General features: G+C 40.7%; 1 protein-coding gene and 1 long non-coding RNA gene across 3 annotated transcripts in view; one reads left to right on the top strand and one right to left on the bottom strand.

Moving 5' to 3' along the window:
• knockout (Stork-head domain-containing protein knockout) overlaps nt 1–22,979 on the top strand; it is a 111,456-nt gene extending 88,477 nt beyond the window's left edge. The window contains exons 4-8 of one of the 2 annotated variants that reach the window (XM_033336055.2): nt 14,350–14,805; nt 17,526–17,732; nt 18,300–18,463; nt 18,647–19,120; nt 19,646–22,979. In XM_033336055.2, the coding sequence (XP_033191946.2) occupies nt 14,350–14,805; nt 17,526–17,732; nt 18,300–18,463; nt 18,647–19,120; nt 19,646–20,887 (2,543 nt within the window). In that variant the 3' untranslated portion in view covers nt 20,888–22,979. Of the gene's footprint in view, nt 1–14,349; nt 14,806–17,525; nt 17,733–18,278; nt 18,464–18,646; nt 19,121–19,645 lie in introns of both variants that reach the window. The other variant, XM_033336054.2, reaches the window with a different exon arrangement.
• The window catches only part of LOC117157793 (uncharacterized), a 130,768-nt gene that overhangs the window by 104,340 nt on the left and 2,847 nt on the right, over nt 1–23,581 (bottom strand). The window lies entirely within an intron of this gene.

Genomic DNA, 23,581 nt, shown 5'->3' with positions numbered 1-23,581 from the left:
GCCGCGCGAATGTGCGCGATGTGATTGATGACGCGCATCATCGCCCACTCTATAATGTCCAATTTACTACGTGAGACCAATTCACGGCTAGAATTGCTTGTTAAGGTGTAATAATCCAGTGGTTCGATCTCGCGCAATTTTCATTTACCCGGCACGTCGCGATTGTTATTCCATTAAACCACTAATATATATTTGATACAGAGAAAGTTTGCAAAAATTCTGCCGGGCACGAAATTACCCTTTAAAACAGCTAACGAGACAACCTTCTTCCTTTTTTTTTTTTTTTTTTTTTTTTTGTAATCGACGCTTTCTACTTGTTCTAGCGTAATAACGGTGACACGAACGATCATCGCGTGGTTGACTCGTTGCACGACAGGAGTATGAGCGGCCCGTCAAACGTCGGACAGAAACTTGAACCTGCCCCGACAACGTCGATTTCACTTTCCGCGATCGGACGATTGCATTCTATATAATGGGAAAAATTAGTTCTCCCTTGGGACGCCATCAGTTTCTAGTTAATGGTCGTCGCGACGCGAACGCGGGTCGATAATTTCAGTGTAACTTCGCAAGTTGCGACGTTTAAATATCATTAAATGTGTACGAGAAATGTTCCGTTCGACGGCCTGTCGATGCTCGTTAATACGACTAAATTGCATAAATCGATTGCAACATACACACGAGCTGGATCTCCTCTCGCGTGCCATACTCGCTACATGGAAATCGAGAAGCTCTTAAATTTCCTTGATATTTCAGGTGCCCGTGGTGTGAACGTACGTATAGAACGTGGAGCGATTTTCTAATTAAAGCGTGTGTCTACTCGATTCGATCATTCACGCTGGCGCCATTTAACGTGTTCGTAACAAAGTTGGGAAAACGTAGGTTACACGGGCGAAGATATATCGTCAGCATGCGTTTACACACGAAATACGAAGCCGGTTATTAATATCGCCCACGATTCTGTCGTTACTTGCGCTATCCTTGATGCATTAACGGCAATAACCGGAGTATAAATTTAACAACTATCGGCGAACATGTTTCGCTAAGTTCGCAGGAAACACTATGGCTCGCGATTGCAAATGAGAAATTCAGCGCGTCTGGCCTGAAAATACCGGGCCTACGTATAACGTCCCTAACTCCGAATGCACATAATTTACCTTATATAATGTACGGAGCGTGTTTGACCTTTTCCATCGTAATTTACGGAAATACTTTAAGAAACATTTCCCTACCGAAAGTGAAAATCATTCGCCATGTCTCACGAGGACCTACCTGTCCGAATTTGATAAATTATCACGAGTATCGTGCATTGTATGCTGTTGTTTCTCTGTCAGCCAACTGTCGTTTCACAAACTTTCTTCTATGAAACGAATATATTGAAAACAATGACGATAGGAAATATCGCAATTGTCCCGAGAAGAAACAAAGTTAAAATCGCGATATATTTTCGCGATACACATTTTATGGAACAAGCCACTTTGTGGATAGATAAACCGCGATTTTTCATCAACTACTAATGTCTCTCTTCACTTTGACACGTCGTAAAAGACACTTGATGTGGATACGATGAAACAGGTCCAGCAATGGAAAAACCGAAGAAAATCGCTCGATAACAATAAGAATTTCAATTTACTTACATATTATTTACTGGTGTCGAACGTATCCCGTAATGGTATACGGAAATCGATCGCAACGTTCCCATCCTGTTACCAGACAGCTCGAACTCGTTCTATAAATCATACAATAGTCGAGCCACGTATCCTATCGCTTGCTGTTTGCAAACTTACGAAAACAGTCGAACTATCGTTCGATTAATAATTGCAGAGCAGATAGAGCTACGGCGCGAGGCAAACGTTGCAAACGTCGAATCGTTGGATAATTCCGAATTCAATAACTCAAAGCTGACGCGCGCGGTTAAAGTGTAACGCGCTAAAAACGGCAACGATCCTTTCGAGATTGCACAACTGGTTGCCTAAGAAACAATAGCAGGCGAAGCAATAAAACCATCTTAATGACGGGCAACTCGCTCGAGAATCGTGCCGTATGGTACGATTCGATGTTTCATCGCGGCAAAAAAGCTGGATAATTATCGCTAGAATCGCGTTAGCCAGTGAATTTATTGGTGTTTATCTCGAAGGTAAAACGAGGGCTGAATCCCTTGGTGTGTCGGCTTCCCATTATCGAAAATGAGCGATTGCGATTGGTTAACCACCGATAGATCAACAAAGAAACTAAACTTGTTCATTTTCTTTTTTTTTTTAATATCTATATATATGGAAGGGAAATTGAAATTCCAGTATTTTCTCCATATGTCACAAGAATCAATGAGATTGCGTATAATTGCTTTCGTGATAACACAAACACAGTATTTTGTGTTTTTTTTTATGAGACTATACTATAATAATTGAAATACACTTCGAGCATCTTCATTGTTGACTGATTTATTAATTACTTATTATTAATTGATATGATTAATTTATTAATTATAGTTGTAATATTAAAGACACTCGATGGTGCAACATTTGCAGTGATTAATGAACATTACATGTACAAATCGAGATCAGGAATCAATAAGAAATGTATTACTATGTACAGATGCATACGTATGTACTTACATCGTTAAAGAATAGTTCATTCGAGTATGGCGGTACCACGATAGAGCCGCTGACAACCAGGTGCTATTCCAGATTGGTTAACCATCGCTCGTTGTTTTATTTTCAAAATGGGTAGTCGCTTAGCATCTTTCACGGAGATTAAATACCTTCTTCTGTTTTATACTACAAATATCGAAAATATCGGGAAATGATCTAAAAACAGGAATTTAGTTCCTGGCCATTTATCGTGCAAAGTTGGAAAAGAAAGTCCGCCGAGACACAACGCAGAAGCAAGTGGAGTACTCCCTCTATGCGATCTTATTTGTAGATACGAAACTCTCGATCAATCTTACGACTGCATTAGATATATCAGAAATAACCTATCAACCCTGTATCCCTCGCAGTGATTAAAAAGAAAAGCTTGAAGATACGAAAACATCAATTCATTCTAGCGATTAAAAAGAAGCAATACGAGAATATTAAACAGAAAATTGTAGAAAGAAAAAAATATTACAAGAATGTATCAAAAATCTAAATAACGATCGATAAGTCATAAGAAGCAGAGAAGTTGCAAAATGGAATCGGACGAAAATGTCAACTATGAAACATTGATATACGATAAAAAAAGGGAACTTCTATTTTTAAGCAACATATATGTGTAACGTGTGTTAACTGATTCACTTGATGTTCTCTCTTCTTCGGGTGAAATTCCTGTCTGAAATATTTTCTGGGCCATTAAACTCGCTGGAAGAATGTGTTGAATATTCACGAGCGAACGAAGAAGGTATCTCGTCACTGTTAATAAACGTATTTGGCGAACAGGCGAAGACGCCATTTCCAGCAACGGACTACATCAGATATACATAGGAACCGGCGGCTACGCCCTTATCGGAAAGAGCTAATGGTACCGGTACACGCGGCGCGACCTCAGACGGCGGAATCCAGGCTAGCAGTCGATTCTCATGGCCTCTCCCGTATCTTCGTTCCGGTCGACGAAAAATCGCGAACATTGAGAGATTCGTTTTAATTAAATGACGGCTGCTCTCTACCTTCCTATTCGAGTTGCACTCACTCTATAATTTTCAACCAAGAACATATACTATTTCTTGACGAAAATTATATATCTTTCGAGAGCTTTGATTTCTTTTAGCTAAGAAGTATCTTTCGTGTACCTTTTTAATTCATAACTAGAAACTTAGAAAATTGATAATACCATATATTCGGAAGCTTGGCCAAATCGCCGTGATATAGTATGAAAGGGTAAATATCAACGTTAGCTTTCTCGATGCGTGATCTCCGCATGTATCGGCGAGAAATCGATCTCTTTTTTCCCCGACCTAACCCATTATTCTTCCGTGTGAAAAGATTAGAATGGGAACGATTACTAGGAGAAAAACTGGATAGAACTTTTAACAAATAAGAACTCGTTAGCTCTCGACTATAGGCAAATTACCACCATCACTCTGAAAGATCTTTCGAAACACTTTCAATCTCTCGTAGCTGATTTATGCGGGCAATGGATCGAGTTCAACGAACGAAAAAAGAAACAGCCACTCTGTGAAATTCTAATTTCTCCGTTTGATATCGAAAGAGAGAGGACGTCGCGCCTAACGATCTAAACTGCGAAGAACTCTTTGTCGACGCCTGGAGATAGGCTAAACACGCACGAATAGTCTGAAGCCTGAACCAGAGTGGAACTTTACGAGGCCTTAACCGACGATCATTAGGAACGCGAAGATCGTCCTCGCCGTGCGCCAACCACATTGTCGCGACCCGGATCCGATCGCAGAATTCTCGAGGAAGATCACGACTCCCATCACGACTCCCATCACTCCTCGTGACTGTCGTTACTCAAAGGTTACCTACCTACGAGACTGGCCTGCAACCCATTTGCATCGGGTTCCAACGATGTCGGTCAGTAGTTCCTTCCGAATGTTCCATCAGCACGTGCAGCATTCGAGGCTGAGCTCTGGTTACGCGAATATGTAAACTGTTTCGAATAGTTTAAATATCTCTCTACTCGTGTGACATAAAAGGTACGGGTTGAGATAGTTAGATTTTCACGAATAGAAGAAAATCTATGTCTCTGTAAAAAATGATTAACAAGGAATAAAATAGCGTGTTGTCAGACGTAGATCGTTTCAAAATTATTCTTAAATTGGCGAATTACAAATAGCAAATAACTGATAGCTTGACTCAGACATCCTATTATCTCAAATAACTCTACTTTACGCTAATTGGAATGTCACTGTGCTCACATGTTGCAATTCATACGACCCTTGATGGAAGATATATTCGACGTTTCAACGATTAAAATTTATTGAATAGAAATTGCGAAAGTTTCTTTTAAGGAATATACACTTATCTTTTAAATTGTATAATATAATAGACAAGGTTTTGCTGTACCGTTAACAAGGAATTTGAGCCAAATGGTTTTGCAATTGATCCAAGAAGCGTAGAAAAATGATTAACTAACGGTATCGGTGACGAAGTGGTGATTATAATCTCGTGGCACGATTTGATGAACTATTTACTACATAAGAGGCACGTAGTGGTGAATAAATAACAGGAAATACGTACGGACATTGGGTATAGGATTTCATAAAAGCCCGCAGGGCAAGCTGCGTGTATCCCCATTGTGTCCTGTGTTGCGACTCAGCCTCACGGTGAAAGCTGACGAATTCACGGAAAGTCAAGATTTGCATGAAATTTACAACGACAGGCCTTTTTGTCTCGCGGCCTCTTCCATCGCGCGATTTTATTCTTCAAAGGTCGTGGGTACCTCGATATGTTTCGCTCGAGATATCATCTTTCGTGACTGTCCATGGAGGAAGAGGCGAAACACGGTGCGGGCACGAAGACGCATAGACTCGACCAACTTCATGAGAAGTGCCAATCATCTTTACAGAACCGGCTACGATGAACGAGCCATTGTTCTCGAATCAATATCTATTTACACGGGACTACTTGTGTGTATACGCACCTCTGGTGGCGGACGAATTTTAAAATCACCGTAGAACATCGCGATTATTATTACAAGACTTCGATAGTCCTATTACGTATTCACGAAGCTTTTCGTTCAAATATGCATAATCGATCACGAGAGTATTCGTGCATTTGCCAACAATTTTTACGAATATGTACGTACGTTACACGAAACGTTTTGAAGTTTCATTAGCGCTGCAATGACACCCAACTATCAAGATCATATTGGCAAGATTTTTAATGATTCTGAAACTGTATATCAAAAATGTGTTATATGTATTATAAGATCAGCGGTAAAAGCTTTATGTGGTAAACGTACGAATACTTTTACCAGCCATTGTACATTCTCTAACGCTACTCCAGCAGCTGGCTTCCTTCGCATAATTTTCAATAAGCTATCGCTGTTTCCGGCTCGATACGATACCAAACGATTAAGTCGAGCAACCGTTTCATACAACACGTTTATTACACGAGCCGGACAAACACGTGCTTCTATCGACGATTGACTTGTGCCTTAACGTTACGCAATATATTTGCATTCCGCTGCTCGGATAACAAAACGGTCGGCTGTTAACTCGGTAGTGTATCGATTGCCGACAGTAATACATAAATCCGATAGGAATGAACGAGCAACCTGGCCAGCATCTGACCAAAGTGCCAGCAACCACACCTTTCCCAAGAGAAATATAAAGATTCCTTTTGAAAAGGAATACAGATTTGAATCCAACGTTAATTCTTCGTATCTCTTTACTTTCTCTGATCTCGCCCCATTTCAACAAATCGTATTTTACCGGCATCCGTAATTGGTTATTATTTATCAGACAATAATTTTCACTTTCATGATAATTTGGAAAATGCTCATCACGAGGTATTAGGATAGAAATGGTAAAATGTTAAATTAGGGACACGAAAGGCAAAGGTTTACCATCGTTGCGATATCTTTGATCAAGTTTATGGCTAATTGCGCTTGTTATAGGTACTCTAAACACGGAACTATTCTCTGGTCAGACTACCGTACACCATAAAGACACTATTTGCTCGCGACTAAGAAGTGAAAGGTAAAGCGTTTTCCTAATGAATACAGGAGACTGCCGACCACGCACATACGCGTCTAATATAATCTATCAACCTCGGTGGTAAAACTCATTACTACGCAGCCGTAACCGGGGAGAACGCGACATTCGATGCGTTCCTCGCCGAGAACATCAATTTGCTTACGAGTCTCTCTCCGTATATGGTAAAACGTGCAATAGAGACGACACACACAGGTCAATGACGAAATTAAGAAAATCGAAATTTAGAAAATACATTACGACGTGTATCGAAGAGGAAAAATTAGACAAAGGGAGAAAGATGGGAAAAGAAAGGAAAAATCGAACCAATCGCATCCTTCGTGTTTCCAGTGAAATTTAAAAAGCAGATTACAAGATAGGATAGCAAAAATTAAAAATGCAAATGAAAGAAAGATAGATGATCGACAAAAGGGAAACAGAGAAGAGAACGAATAGAATCGTATGGGTCTGGATCAATGAGAGTCTAAATTCGGAAGGCAGATGACGAAGAATTTATAAATAAAAAATGGATGAAAGAAAACTGCTCGCCAAAGCGAAGAGAACTCGTAACGACTACCGTTCTCCGGATTTGAATCAAAAAGAGTCGAAATTCGAAAGGCAAATCACGACGGACGTCAAAGAGAGAAAAAATAGATAAAAGAAAGAAGAAGAAAGAAAGCAGGTCTCCAGGTGGATAGAGAAGGGGGACGAATAGCAATCTATAGATTTGCATAGAACAGCGTCGCCGGCTGGTAGAGGATAGGCGGAGGACTCAAAGGTCGTCTTGTTACGAGGTGATTCCTTGCAAGTGGTCTTTGCCATTTCCCATGGGCAGACCCATAAAGCGGCGGAGGTCGGCCAACCGACACGATGGATCACGGCGATAAGGATATATGCATCGTGTTCTGCACCGTGTACCAGTACACCGGAAGTGATCCGACCGTGTGTCTCGAAGTTCGAAATGCGCGCTCGTTCGCGACCAGCATCCTTCTTGCACCCCTCCGGGGTGTCTCTTTTCTGCCTACATGATACCTCAACGATATTCGCGTGGGCGAATCGACCGAATACCAAGTCTGCCTCTTACTTCGTGCGCTATCTACGTAGGCCGTTTGGATATTATAATAAAGGCCTCGCGGAATGATAGAAAGGTACAAGGGAAGCTGGTAATAATAGCGGCTCGCGGAACTCGCCTGGTTGGCAGGTGTTCATCCATATTTACCGAAAGGCCGCCTCGAAGATTCAACTTTATCGTTACGACAAAATGGTAAACTGTATTTTATAATACAGTTTAATTTCTGGAAAATCATGAGATCCTGGATTGTTGTATGTGCAAACGTATCGGAACTCGATGATAGAAGTTTCGCACGAAAGTAGGATTTTTTATGAAAAAGGATAGTATTTATTAAAGAGGCAATTCCTGACATATTGAGGTAGAATTTTACAGCTTCCACCATTAACATTTTAAACATTAATACTTTAGAGTATTGTTATCGCTTGTCTCATTTACTACGTTTTGTCTAAAAGCGATAGCTAGGTGATTTTTCCAGGAGAATGTTATGTTTTATTGCAAATTAAGGCGTAAAATGCTGATAATTATTCAAAGCTATTAAAATTATTCAAAAATTCAATTATTCAAAGCTGCAAAAAATTCCTTTTACACATTTTTGCAGTCACTGCCTCTTTATTTGAACAGTGTAAGCATCAAAAGCGTTCGATTAAACCACACCATGCCACTCACATATAAAGATTACTCGTCTTAACGTGAGATACTTATATTAAGTTGTCCGAAAAATGTCTTTCTTTTACAGATACGTCTTTTACAACGACGCGTCTTTATACAAACATGAAACCTAATCTGTCGAACGTTGTAATCTTTATCTTGATAAAACAAAATGGATCATATGTAATTCGATAAAATAATATAAAACGGAAAATATTGTGCATCCACTATTTCCTTATAAAACGAAAGAAATTTTTCTGACGACCCAATATTACAATACATCGAAGAAACGTACTTCTAAACGATTTTCAACTGTTCTATTTGCATCTCACTTACCCTCTTGCCTTATGATTTGTTTAACTGCATTCGTTAAACTTTGCTTTTACGATACCGTAGCTAATACAGAACGCTACATGTAACCTAGCTGCAAATAGTTTTAATTTCATAATTGGAAACGAAATCTGAAACCAAAATGAAGGTTCAATTCGAAGACGATTCTATGACTCGATAATGTAAGACGAGAAGTTGACGGCGATCCTTTTGAAAGAAAAGAAAAGATCGCTCGTGATCTTCTCTAGTTGAGTTCAACGTATATCTTCCAAGACAGTTTTTGTTGCGTCACAAACGAAACGTACCGCTTTTCCACGGTTTCCGTGTCTCTTGCTCTCGTCTTTTCTCATTCTTGACCGTAGCCTGTGTGTAATCCTAATACAGACACAGAGGCGAGAAGCACGAAGCTACTTGCCTGCATTAGATACCTAGTCCGATATGTATGTAGTGGAAAGCATTCAAAACGCGGCCGGGACAAGATTCTCACGAGGAACACGATGTTCCACGCCCCAGAAACTGACGTATCGAGTTCCACGATCCAACTGGCCTCTCCCTGACTCTTGTCTGTCTGCGCCCCTCGTTCCGTCCTCGTCGACAGCCCCACGAAAATTGTGCAACCGAAACGTTTCTCGGTTTCTTCGTGATCCCCGTTGTTGGCAGCTTACGGGTGTAACGACGCGGGGTATTATCCTGCCACTTTTTCCGACCGTGCTCTCGCGCCGGATAAGATCTCGTAAACGAGATCGAAACTGGCCTCTCCCACGCAGACATTATGCCGTCTTAGTTGGGCCATTTACTGCCCATACACCTTGTGTATACATGCTTCCACATGCGAAACAGTCAACGGTCGCGAATAAATTTCAAGCCCCGGAGACTCGCGTGGGGGACCACATACGCGTCCACCTCGGCCATTCAGAATGAAAAAATTGAAATAAAATTTGCTATCCGTACTTTACACCAGAGACTTTATAACTTTCTTCGGCGCTGATATCAGCGAATAAAACATTTGCAGAGCTTATCGTTGCGATTCCATCGAACCATATACCATGGAAAATGTCTCAACGATTTTTCATCTCGCGAGAAACTACATTGTTATCGGTAAATTGAATTATGCTAACGCTACGAGCGAGGCGTACGAAATTACATTATCACCGACACTCTTTCTCTCTCTCTCTCTCTCTCTCTCGAAATTTCTAGAAAGATCGTGTATACGAATGATTTCATTCGTTCAATTTCATTCGCGTGTCTGGTAACACGAGAGACGATAAATAACGTCAATGTAACCGAAGCCCACTTATTCTATACGCTGTTCTAATGTCTTTTGGCGAGGGCGTTGGTTAGTAAGCTGTCGTTTCTGCGAAAGAACCACGAAAACCGGACGAGTTTCGAACCTGTAAAGGTCTCGCACCTGTCTGTAAACCGTTCTCAGCTCTCCCCATCCGTTGTCGACTCGTCGTCGTCGGCGGCTCGTTCCTTAAAAGGAACGCGTGGGTGGGCTACCTCCTTGCATAATTACGTGCGTGCAACTCCCTCCTCGTGGGCCGTGGAGAAATTCCAGGCAAGTGGGCAACTGGACCTCGTGCGACGACCGTTTCCAACTTTTCCATTGAAATAACCACGTGATGAATATTCCATGAGAAAGTCGCGAAAGAATCGCAATCATCGTCGATCGGGCTTCTCTAGCGCCATACGCAACATTGATTTCTCGATGGCGTATTCCAACGATCAGTTCTCGGTTTTATCTCGCGTTCGACACGGATGCCGGTAGAAATTGAAAATCTGATATTACCCGATACATTACAATCGTCGGAAAGACAACTCTCCAATGCAAACTGGTTTCTCGCGATAATATCCAAGGAAGACGGACAGCTGGCGATACTCGTCAAGGAACAAACGAGAAAACTCGCGATAGCGCATGAAGTACAACGAGATCTCGCCGGTAATTTCTATACGAAGAATGTCCGGCCTATTTACGACCACCCTTTAACAAGAGCGTACCAGACAACAGACGCTTTCTGGTGAAGTTGAACACGTAATTACAGCTCTGTTTCTTCCTACCTGTCCGCGAACAGGGACTCAAAAGCAACTAGGGGACTAGAACAGCGAGCGTCATCGAGCGGTGCACGGAAATGGCAGTGATCCGTGATCGCGACCTGTTCCAGAGGGTAGATTCATTGTACGCCCAGGATTTAGTGGAATTCAAAAATACGAAAGATACAACCTTGCGAAAATTACATGCCACGCGATTTCACGCGATAAACGTTGAATACGGACCATTTACGTACAGAACGATTTCCTTATCTTAGATGGTACGTAGGATCTTGGAATAATTATACAATTGCTTGTTGGACATTGAAGAAGCCATTCGGAGTATTTTCACTCAACGAATTAGCTAAAATTATTATTTTCGCTAACGTTTTAATTATTGGCAAGGTCATTGCTAAAGGATAAGTATTTTACTATATTTTGTTTAAAATGTCATCAGGTTATTGTTGAGGTATAAAAAATAGTATATTTAAGAGAAATAAATATCAGAGGTACTGTCGTTAAGAGGGTGTATGTGTGTGTGTATAGAATAAAAATTAAATTTTTCTTCTTAAACGCTGATACTCGCGAAATTGCTTCGTTCAACGTCCATCGAATATTTTTCAATGTAGAAGCGGACGATCGATATCTGTCAAGGGTCAGCGCAATATCGTGTACAGAAGGCCGAGCTACCCTTCGAAATTGGCATATGGCACGCGGCGATGAGGGAAATATGTATATTAAAATGCATTACGAAGGCCCATGGTGGTCCAAAGTGACGGCGAACGAATAAAAGTATTCAACTCAGTTTTATTGTGTCACAGGGTCCATCGTGCGGTGTATACAAATCAGAAATGAGGGTTAACTTTCAAACAGACGAATTCGCGTACCATCTGTTTCGTTCATCGGTCTACCGACGTAACAAGCGAGCAGCTACAATATATCGATGAACTCGATATTTTTGAATTGTACAATATTCCAATAAAGTATAATCGTCGGACAAAATTGAACACGCTGACAGAAGAACTTTCCACGTATTAATTTGAAAATATATGTCTGAATGACTAAGAACATTGCATGTCTATCGAAGCATATCTCTCATGTATGATTCGCAACTTTTAATCGTCCATCCATTATCCTCGGATGCCTACCTGACTCAATCTCATAAATTATCTAGCTTTCAGGTAACAACGGAGCTAACTGCAATATTTCAAACTATTATAGACAATTTAGCTGAAATTTAACTTTTAGATCTGATCCTATCGATTTGCCTAGCTCGTTTCCTTGAATTACCTCAGAACATCGTCAACTCTGCTTGATGTCTAGTCTGCGATTTAAATACACCAAACATCCAAAATAGAGTACTCGTTATAGTTTTTGATGGATAAAAAGAGGTCTTATTTACTTAAAAGTGTAAGAGCTTTTATTCTATCTGAATAAAAACTAATTCTAATTCTACCGTTGCGATCATAAAAATATACCAATATTTGCATAAAAATCCGTAGTTTATCGATGGCCAACGCAATCTGAACTGTTAAATTAGACGTTGTATGTCAAAAATCAGCGTACGGTAGGAAGAAAAAGAATAGGAGGATTAAATGTGACAATCTTCCTACGTGTTCAGAAAAAATTCACATGGTGCAAAGGTGATACGGTTACTCATACATTGCAACACAACGTCTCTGATGACAAGCTGTTTCCTACACGTTGTGCTCTTGACAGCATTGAATATTCTTGGCACGAGCGTGCGGATACCACTGGAATTTCGGAGTCCTTCAGAGTCGCGAGCTTAGAATAATCCATAGTCTTTTCGTGGGCGTGGACCAAAATGTATGAGAACAGGAGGCCCTCGGGGGCTTGAAAGTCACCTTAAAACGTGACCGGAAGAACAAAGGCTTCAATTTCGCCACGAACGTCTCTTTCTTTTTCTCTCAATCTCCTTACGGCGTCGAAAATTTTCAGTTTCCATTTAGCCTTAATTACCTTTCCTGTGTATCGCGTTTATGGTACGCCGTTTGACTGACGTTTAAAACGCTAATTAAGTATTGTTAGCCCGGAGCAGATTTGTTCTGGCATACTAGTTTTCTCCGCTCCTAGAAATTGACCGTTTTAGTTCTAACTCTCTGTGATCTTGCACGTGGGAATGCATCTGGTCGGTGTGGCGTTTCACGAAAATCGAGACTACGAACCAAGATACGCGTGTATACAACGTTTCTGTTGTTTCGTACCTAATTTAGAAATTACAGACGTTGCACCGTCGACGATATTATAAATAGGTGGAAAAGACGTTTATCACGAATGGGAAAGTGTACCGTGGTATTATCGGTATCTGCTCGCCCGGTTATGACTGCGATTTAACGAAAATTGTTCTCTTTCTCTTTTTCTCCGCTTATCGAAAGGTTGAGATACATTCGCATGACCAGTCACGGAACGTTATATTACGTCGTTAAGCATTCAATAAACGTATATTAATAATACAACCGATAAATCTACGTTTACCCGTGTTACTGTACGAATGACCGAATCGATACCGATAAACTGCTATTTACCAACTATCCGCGCGGTCGTTTAAATTTTCCGCTTTCACGAAAGCATATAGCTACGCGCTCATCGCGCCATGCTACGCACGACAAATTCACGAGAATATTCCGTAAGTGGATTTATAGGCGTACGTCGCTCGCATGCGAATGCACCCGCAGATCTGCCGCGATGTACTTGTCACGAACTTAATACAGCCGCCCCTGTCTGCTGGAAATGAAATTCGATATATTTTGCCTTGTTAAACCTCCGTCCCATGAATACGTGAATTCAGTGGTAGAATTATCTTGGGATTATATGGAATAATCTGGCGCGAAGAGTCAGTTGAATTTCGTCGACCTCCGAACAGTATCGGGAACAGAATCGAAAGATATTTGAAATCGAAGCGTACTATACGTAATATCGGGACTGTGGATTTTTGCGAATTTATGGGAAACTCAAAAGCGTAGAAACGTTTAAATATCACGTTGAACGAGCAGAAAGTTACATACGTTTCTTAATGAAACACTTTGTTTGTAGCTGGTACGCGCATGGAAACTCGAACCATTTCGGTTGAAACTAGAAAGGCAGTTACAACTGAATGTTGCTAGTTCTTAGCAGACAACCTGGCTGTTACGATTTCATTCTGTCCAGCGAATATACAAGGAGAATTTTAATGAACGCGAGAACTTTAAAAATCCGATAGCCACATCTCCTGACGTCTGATCTTATCGTTCGTACTTCCACGAAGCTCTACATCCGCCGCTTGTTTCGCCTTGTAATCAACTTTGATCTCCCTTAGTAGGCGACAACTGTTAAACTTGGGGAATGCAAAAGTATGCGACAGTATATATTTATAAGTATAAATTTGCAAGTACCGTGGAAGTAGTTAAAGTTTAAAAGTATTTAAACGTCAAGGACAGAGAATTAACGTTTTCAAAAATAAACTATGCTTCCATAGTTAACTATTAGCCGAAATACCGTAACAAAGCATAATTATTTTTTAATAAAGGAAAGAGAAATAATCGACGATTAAATCAATTTCAAAATAATCAGAATCACGGATAAAATTCATTCCACATCATGCGCAACGACCTGACGTATAATTGGCATTTTCCTTCCTGTGCAGGCGACATCGACGATTGCCTGGTTGCCCCAGTGGCCCAAGGACAATTCACACCTCTACCGGAAGCTCTTTGTTGGGCCATTTTGGAGTTGACTTCTCAGAGGCAAGCTGCCACGCTCGACACGCTCAGGTCCGCCCTTAGGAACGCATTTCCGGCGATGCAGAGACCGAGCCGCGAATTAGTTTACGACGCCCTCGCGAAACTCATGCAAGAACGAAAAATTTATCACACGTCACAAGGTTACTTTGTCGTTACGCCCGAGACCAGGAGGCTGAGGCGCGATTCCAGCAACTCTAGGAGATGTTCCAGAGAGGTGAGCGGATCGAGAGGTCAGGGTAGCATGCTCATGTCCAACGACGAAGCTATGGCGCTCGTACACGGTGAGATGCTAACCCTGAGGGACGGCGACGTGACGCATCAAGCTGTGCAGACGAATCTCGCAGACGTTATTTGCGGAGGTAAGAAATCCCTGAGCTCACAGAAAGTTCTCTTACTTTTCTATCAGGTTTCATCGCGAAACTTCATCGACAAGGAAGATTGAAAATCGTGTGGAATTTGTTTTTCAATTTCTTTTATAATACACAAAGGCTAAAGAACACAAGGTACTACTAATATTACTAATTGCAAGAGAATTATTGTTGGTGCATATGATACATGTTGGTGCAAATTTCAAATGAAATAGATTTACGTAAACTGCACGTAGTACATGTATACATAGTACATGTATTTAATGAAAAGTAATATCCACGTGATTCGACGCGCTTTCCCAAAGACTGACACAATTACATTATTCGATTTTCAGTATCAGTCCTCGAATTGAAGAACTCTTGGATTGAAGTTTTTTCTCCATTTATAGCTTCATTTAAAATAATTTTGTATATTAAAACATCATCCGGGTCGAGTAAAGGATGTCTTTAACCTTCCCCAAATGCTATGTATTCGGTAACTTTCATCTTATTTCTTGCAAGTTTTTTAAGTTCGTATAAAGAAACTTAAATATTCTGATTATTCACGGTGGTCGATAGAAAGATCTTAATATTTCTTTGCGTATCCTCTTTGCGATAATTATACGTGATATTTAGCAATTTTCTTCTTCAACCTGATTCGTAATTATTGACAATGGGAAAATACGTTTTTAATGACTGACATCCGTTCATCGTTCGTCTAAAGTTTGGCGAAACGTTTCATATAAATTGCTACATTGAATTCAAAATTTAGAGGACCGTTACACATACGCATCGACTTTTAATGAAACGTACGTAAGTACGAGCGAAAGTACCTAACAAAATCGCGCATTTTCGTGTAAAAGATTAGCCAGGAAACAAAGTTTCTCGCGTCGCGAAGGAACTTAATCGCGGAGAGACTGGTCCATCGTGGCAAACTCGTTCGGCACGTGTTCGGAGATCGTTCCGAGTGTCCAGAAGTAGTGTTCGTTGGCTCGGCTTGCACCGGCAGATCTTTTTCTCTAAACTCGATGGACGAGTCCAGTGCGTTTATGTTGTTGTCGTCCTTGGCAGCCACGCAGTCCCGCAGCGGAAGACGGTGCATTCCTACGCCGGATCGGATCGAAAAATTGTCGCGATTCGATTTAAATTGCGCCACCCTTATCTTGGTATTTAGAGTGGCTGTCGTCTCGGTGGTGAATTTATACCAAGTGGTATGCTTTAAAATTAGAAATTCAAATGGAAACGCATATTACCAGAGAACTATATAAAGAAAAGTCTTCTTTATCGAGTATCGTGCGTGCTCTCTCGCTATGGTCAACGCGATTTCAGCATTGTACGATAATACTCTTTCCATATATTGCCCTGTACTATCAGCGTTTCTCCATTGCCATCCGGTAATAGCTAAAATATCGCGTGCAGCGATGTTACATTGTTACCCGCGCCATTGATCGCCGCCAGACACCATGAATCCTTGCATGCGATCGTATTTGCTAGCTTGAAAGCAAGCTTACGTTTCGTCCACGTCGAAGTCTCGCAGTTGCAGTTGTGATCGTCGTTGTTGCTGGTCGTGGTCGTGGTCGGTCAAAGTTTTGGAGCCGCGCAAACTGGAATTTTCTGGCGCATTGACACGGAAACACCTTCAGCACCTTGCATGTTTCGCCTCTTACATACATCAGCACGTGTATGGAGGACGTACACGCGAGCATCGGTACACACAACAAGAAGAGAATAGCGTCCGTGCCAAGCCGACGATCCCTGGAAAGCGTTTAGCACAGCCGATATATTAGCTATTGGTCACGACAATGTCTACCGTTACACACGCTGTCGAGATCACGTGGGGGGGGGCCACGTATATAATCTTCCTACTTTTCTCTGACTCGTTTCTCGAGTGATTCTCACGCTGCTAACCCACACTCGGTCGTCGCCACCGCCTCTGGCTGTGTACCAGGATGAAAATCAGGGACGAGGGTGTTCCACTTTTTGAGAACGCGATTCGAGACTCGCGACTTCGAGCTCAAACAGTGCTTGGAATGGGAGTCTTCGATGCTATTTGGAAATCGAACGATCAAATTTCTTTTTGTTTTTTTCTTTATTAATTACAATGGATTCTCACCCGGAATAAGTAATCGATATTTGATGATTGTAATGTTGATTTAATTGATGTTTGATTGGTATAGAACAATTGCATGGGATGTAATAACTTCAATCGCTTGTGATTTGTATAAAAGAATTGTTATATCGAATACGATACAGTCGATAAGAATAAAGAAACTGTACGAAGAGTATCAAATACTAAATAGATTATAAGCTGTTCTTCTTTTATCTTATTTATGGCGACAATAAGCGATAAGGTCAGTGAGTGCAGTTACTGAGAATTTAAAAAATTCTAAGCGATACAATTGTTGAATATATTTGTAATATCGTAAATCTTTGGGGTAAATAAGACGATCGATTCTGGAAAATCGAGTTTATTTTGAGAACAAATTAAATTATATACAACAGCAATTAATAACAAATCTACTAAAAATTTTACCTGGAAAATCAAGAATTGATTTTCTAAGTCCTAAAGTACCATTCTTCTCCCGTTATCTAATCTAGTCAGTAAAATGTCTGCCGGTAAAACAAAGCAAAAGTAAAAATGTCGGTTGGCGGATAGTTTGAATTCTATAGAATTTACATATAAGTATACGTAAAAGAAGACACGGAAAATATGTAACTGTTGGTGTTCGCAGGTAACCCCAACGACAAGGTTCTGTTCGCAAGATGTCGATCGATGCCGGGTCGCCTCGAGAGGCGACATTCTCTGCGACTTTGGGGATCCGCCAGACGTTTACCCAGAAGCGGAAGTTCACGGTCTTTGCCGCGAAGGCCAGAAAGAAGCGATACTTCGTCGAGTGCGGAATACGCGAGCACCGACAGCGCACCCCATAGTCCAACCAGTGAGTCGAATCGGGGAAGGGATTGTTTTGGTGGTGGATAATCATTTAATCGGAACGTATTGGCTTTCCACTTGAGGCTATTACTTCGATCTGGATCACGTTCTTTATAATAGAAAGCATCTCATTTCGAATTTTATACGCGGAGAATTTTCCTCTTTGCTATATTGCACGAAACAAGATATAAAAAAATATGTTGGAAGATACAAGTACCGAAAGCTTATCGCACTAGCACAAACATTCAGCGTTATAGCTTTTACTTAAAAAATATTATTATTCGAATGCTGAATAATTTTTACTTTCAACGAAATAAACTACCCAACCACGCTTTGCAGCTCTTCCATCTATCTCTGAAAACCTTAAGACGAGTTAGAACGAAAATCCTGACTGAAGAGTATCTGCAGTTCCCCAAGTTCCTAAACCCGCGAACCACGGCTGAGCATCGACCAAAGAACGAAGCTTCTTAGTCACCTTTAGCTGGCAAGCCCTTCCTCGATCCCCGATCTTTCATTACGAAATGCAACATCGGTTCCTCTCTTTTTTCTCAAGGTTTCTCCGGTATTTTTTCAGAGAAAATAGGTCTACTTTCGAGGCTATTCCGACGAAGTACACGAAGAAAGGGTGCTCCGTTAATGGGCACGTTCAGTGCTCAGTATCCTCCTACCGAGTGGTTTAATCCACGTGTCGTTCATCTACACAGCGTAGCCACGCAAACGAGAGCCGCTAGCCCTTCGGTGAGTTTTAAATCGGGACGATGCACTCTACTAACGAGAAAAGAAAAAAAGAAGATAAAAGAAAGAAAGCATCCATGTTTTTGCTCTCGACAGACGGAAATTGAATGCGAACGTCGAGATTAAATCGCGCGAGAACTCGAGAGGAGCGAGCCGATCAGCTTAACAACGGAGTAACGTTTTCAGATGATGGAGGGTCTAGCTCAGTCACAGGCCAGTTTCCAAGTATGGGATGATTCGAGCTCGGTGCGATCCGCCACGCTGCCCAGGCGACATCGACGCCAAGCCAGCGGCGATTCCTCTAGTTTATTGGCGAACTCGACGCCCAGAAGTTCCAGACGACATCGATCACCGTGTTCGACAATGCCCAGATCAAAGTGCTCTAGTTTAAGCAGATGTACGTCCAGAGCTTCTGTCCTGCCGCCAAGTACCAACCAAGAACCGTATCAGAGTCGTAATCAAACGCAAAATGGTAAAAATTCGGCGAACTCGTCGCCTAGTAGAAGCGGCGGAAGTTCCGGATCAGTTAGAACTACGAATGCTAGCCCCGCGAAAACGGCCACCCTGGGCAGATCCAGCACGAGACAATCTAATTCTAGACGTCCCAGTCACGATTCCACTGGTAGTGGTACCAAATCAAACGGATCGCCTCAGCATAAGGTAATAGGTAGCTTTGATTTAGACACGTGGTGATCGTGCTTCATCTACAGAGTCTGTACGTATCGTTATACTTGGCGATAAAGTTTAATTCCTGGATTTCCAAAGTTTCTATTTTATGTGTATTTGAAAATCTGTTTAGTATTAGACGAGTTAAAATCATATTTTATATGATAGCCTAGATCATTTGGGAAGTTTCACCTGCGAATTTTTTCGAGATGACTTCTTATTTGCTCTGAGAAAGTTTTTAAACGTTCGACTTAAAAGCTTAGATTCGTAGACTGCGATGAGTTCTAGGACTTTCTCAGATTTCTAGAAAGTTTAAAATAGTAAAAAAAAAAAAAAAAAATGACGCGAACATAGATGGCTTTACCTACAGAAACGTAGATACACATACATATAATAATGTACGTGATTGTTTGATAAGCGTTCAAAGTTATAAACGTATGACTATAAATTTCAAATTCATAAACTCTCGAACACAGATCAAATGGAAGACCGAATAGCACGTTCTACGTATCTTTGCAGGTTCTACAAAAGACATCATCCGGTCACTCGTCCCACTCCAGTGGAAAGTCGATTTCGAGCGGTAAACTCTCATCGTCGCCGTTGAAAACATCCACGTTACCAGCAAAATCCTCGCCGCTCAAAGTGGTGCAACAAGGATCCTTAACCCCGCTTCAAGAGGCACAAAATTCAATAACTCTACAGGTGTCGACGAATTTAAGTCCGGTCAGTCCATCGCAGGAACAACGTACGATACAGAACAGCGTGACGCTAGCCTCGAATGCGACCAGTACGACAACCATTTCCGGGTCCCCTGGCACAAAGATCTACGTGCAACAGAACAACTCGCCCATGAGATCCGTCATCACGTTTGAAAATGGCACGGTGAAGACCAAAGTAGCAGACAAGGAAACGATGGACTGCAAGGAGAAACAGGATCGGGAATTGATCGGTGAGAAGCTCTATAAGACCAAGATAGACGAGGAGAAGCTATTCAAGTCGAAGCTGGACGAAGAGAAGTTGAACAAGTCGAAGCTGGACGAAGAGAAGTTGATCAAATCGAAGCTCGACGAAGAGAAATTGAACAAGTCGAGCAAGCTCGAACGTCCATCCTCCCTTTACGCTTCCAAAGAGTCGAAACCGAGCCATCTCTTGTCAGAATCCGATAAAGAGAACAAGCCGAAAGCCGACGAGGAAATGCCTAACAAATTGAAACTGACGAATCGCTTGAACAACAGCCAAGCTCATTTAATAGACGGATCGACCAATAACATAGACAAGAATTCTTTGGTCAATGAGCATCCTCCATCCGCGTTAACCAGCATGAAGAATACCAACGATGCCATGAACAATTCAAGGAAATTGAGTTTATCGTTATCGAAGGATGCTTTAAGCTACAGGAACCTTCTTCGTCCGGATTCGAAAAGCAACATCGCGTCGAATCCACCATCGCCTACCAAGTCGTTCGATGGCTTCGGCGGATCCTTTAACAACGTCTACATAGAGAATCTGGAAAGTTCGAAGCAGCAAAAAGCGCCGCAAGGTTCGGAACCGAATTTGGAGAAAACGGTCAGTCGAGGTGATCTTTGTTCGTATCCAAGTCTAAGCGACATGCAGGTTCAATTCACTAGCCTAGCAGCGCAAAAGATTCTCAAAGGCTGCCCGATTAACAGCGTGGACACGTTGGTTGAAGTCAACATGGCAGCTGCGGAGAAGCCGAACAACTGCGACGTTACCGTTCACACTGACTTTGGTCTCGTTTAAAGTTTTCTTCTTCGTCGATCATCAGGAAACCGGGCGTGGGTTTTTCACGCGTTTTTCGTACAGTGAAAGGTTGAACTTTAGCACGATGAACTTCTCGGTATCTCGTATGCTTGCGTCGTGGTAGAAATGTTAAATAGCAAACGGAAGAACGCTGTACTGCTTAAGCATATAGAGAGAGCATTGTAACAGTTACCAATAAATAAACGTTTGTTATGTTCATCAAATATAGTATATGTATCGTACGATCGCACGTTATCTCTTTCCCCGACAGTTTTCACGATCTGATTATAGTATTCACGTTAAACGAATCCCATGCGATTCTCATTGAACATTGTGCTTCCATTTGATCATCTATATGCTTACGCGGCTGAACGTTCGATTATATTGTGTAAAATAAAAGCCAGCCATTCCATAGAGAATATTCGTTAGCTTATTTCTAGTTGCTCAGAGCTCAACACTCAACCAATCCGGCGAACTCTATTAATTATCAAGCGTTGATTTAATACGAATTAATTTTATCCGCGTGATATTTAAGTTACAAAGCGATATTTGAATGCTGCTTGCATTGTCGTTTTACCTCACTCATCGTTATTGGTCACTCTCGTTTGAAGATATCGCATTTTTCGAATTATCACACCTTTCATAAAGATGTTTATTAAGAAAGCAAACAAGTAATATTCCTTTGTCAAAAATTATTTTCCATTGTTGCTCTTACATACAGCTTAAAAATTATTCAGAAAACAATGCATTGCGCGCATCAAATTTCATCGTGCCTCCATTGCCCTTTCATATTCTTTTCTTTTTTGATTCTTGGTTTAGTTTAATATATTACGCAAAATGAACTATAAACGGGTACCACAGCGTCGTAACGTTAGCAGTTTTGCATCGCTTTACCGAGCTAAAGCGATTTGCTAAAGCAATACTTCACGTACGATAGCCTGACAATTTGCCTTACTCGAACGGAAGAAAAAAAAGATGATAATATTTTATGCAAATTCCAAATACTGCCAATTTCGTAGCGTCGATTTAGGATAGCGATCAATCTCGAGTCTTCGTGGAAGGTGTAAAAAAAAACCGATAACGTAACGTGCACCATTCGTTCATCTCGAATTAGTTGTCACAGTGAACGAGCGTCTATAAGCGTTAGACGATATTTTATTTCGGTCAATATGCCAAAGTAGAGAGGAAGCGTAGTGCAGTCAACTTTTTGTAGAGTTTAGGACATAGTTATTGACTACACGAGCTATAATTAACGACTATAATTAAAAAGTTACGGCTATAGATCGTCGTTACAATTATCGTATTCATAATGAAATTCAATTAGGACGGATCAAACTTTTCGAAAGAAAATTCTCACGGATAACAGCTATACGTATAAGTTTAATACCTAAATTATGCCCTTTATATATATACCTCTGATAAAACTGCAGAGAAATAATTGGAAGGAATATTTCGATCGGAATCGTCGTTTATAAGAGAAGAGAAAAATGTAAATTTAGATTGAAGTTTGTAGATGTGTAAAACGTTTATACCGAATGAAATAATCGTGACGCGAGAGACAAAAGTCAACTGCCTACAATATCACGAAATTCTAGTGACATTACACGTATAACGAAAAGGAGGTGCATTATTTCCCCATTGAGAAAATAAGCGGTACCATTTTATTCATTAGAGCAATGGTAAATCTAAGTGCCAAAACCGTTAATAGTACTTAAAATCGCCTTAAAACACTCGCAGCGCGACCTCATGACGTGATATGACAACGAAGTCGCGATGTAAACGAGTTGTCCGTGTAACGTTCGAATTACATTATTCATCTTAAAAACGTCAAACACGTAGTTGTAAGATGGTAAACGAAACTGGGCCCTCATGAATGGTCTCTGCTTTGTACATTTCGTACGTTGTATTACCGATTAACCGATGGTAATTTCGATAAACCTCTGAGTCTTCCAGTTTTTGTGGAAAATGGAACGACAGCGACCGTGTTACGTCCTTATTTCTTATCAAAACTAACTTGTAGAGTACTTGTGTAATCTTGTTCTTAATAATTATAACAACGAAAGCGTATGATAATAAAGAAGATAAAAAAATATATACTCCTGTTATTTTTCAACCCGAAAGTTAACACATTAATAGATTTAATATAATTAATGAATTAATACCTATTAGTCTTTCTTTTATGATCTCTAATATAAAAATCAAGTCATCGAAAAGTAAACGTTAAGGATGCACAAGAAAATAGAAATGTAAATGAAAACTAAATGATATATCGAATAGAGTGCAAAATGGATTGAAAGATTCGGCTACATAGATTGGATTACATTATATTATATGGAATAATCCTTACACAAAGCTATAGAACTGCTAACACTAGATGTTTTTTAAATCTTAGTAGTAAAGACGAGAGCACTCATAAACCGATATACTTTTTCTCATTTTAGTGCTTGATGCTATTTCCAACATTTCCAATTTAATAGAGAACAACAGCTGGTTCAAAAGATACGGTTTTTTGATCGATTCGGCAATTCTTCCAAATCATTAACAGTCGAAAGCAGTGTCCACACATTTTTGTATCTTCGCCGCACGTTCGACTCTTGAAACATATAAATTAATGGATTCAATGAAGCGTGTAATAGCTGTTACTATAATAGCTCATTCATAACTACGACAAATCGTTCACTTATCGATTCAATT

This window comes from Bombus vancouverensis, chromosome 10, assembly GCF_051014615.1.
Source record: "Bombus vancouverensis nearcticus chromosome 10, iyBomVanc1_principal, whole genome shotgun sequence".
NCBI lineage: Eukaryota > Metazoa > Arthropoda > Insecta > Hymenoptera > Apidae > Bombus > Bombus vancouverensis.
This window is presented reverse-complemented; position numbering and strand designations above follow the sequence as displayed.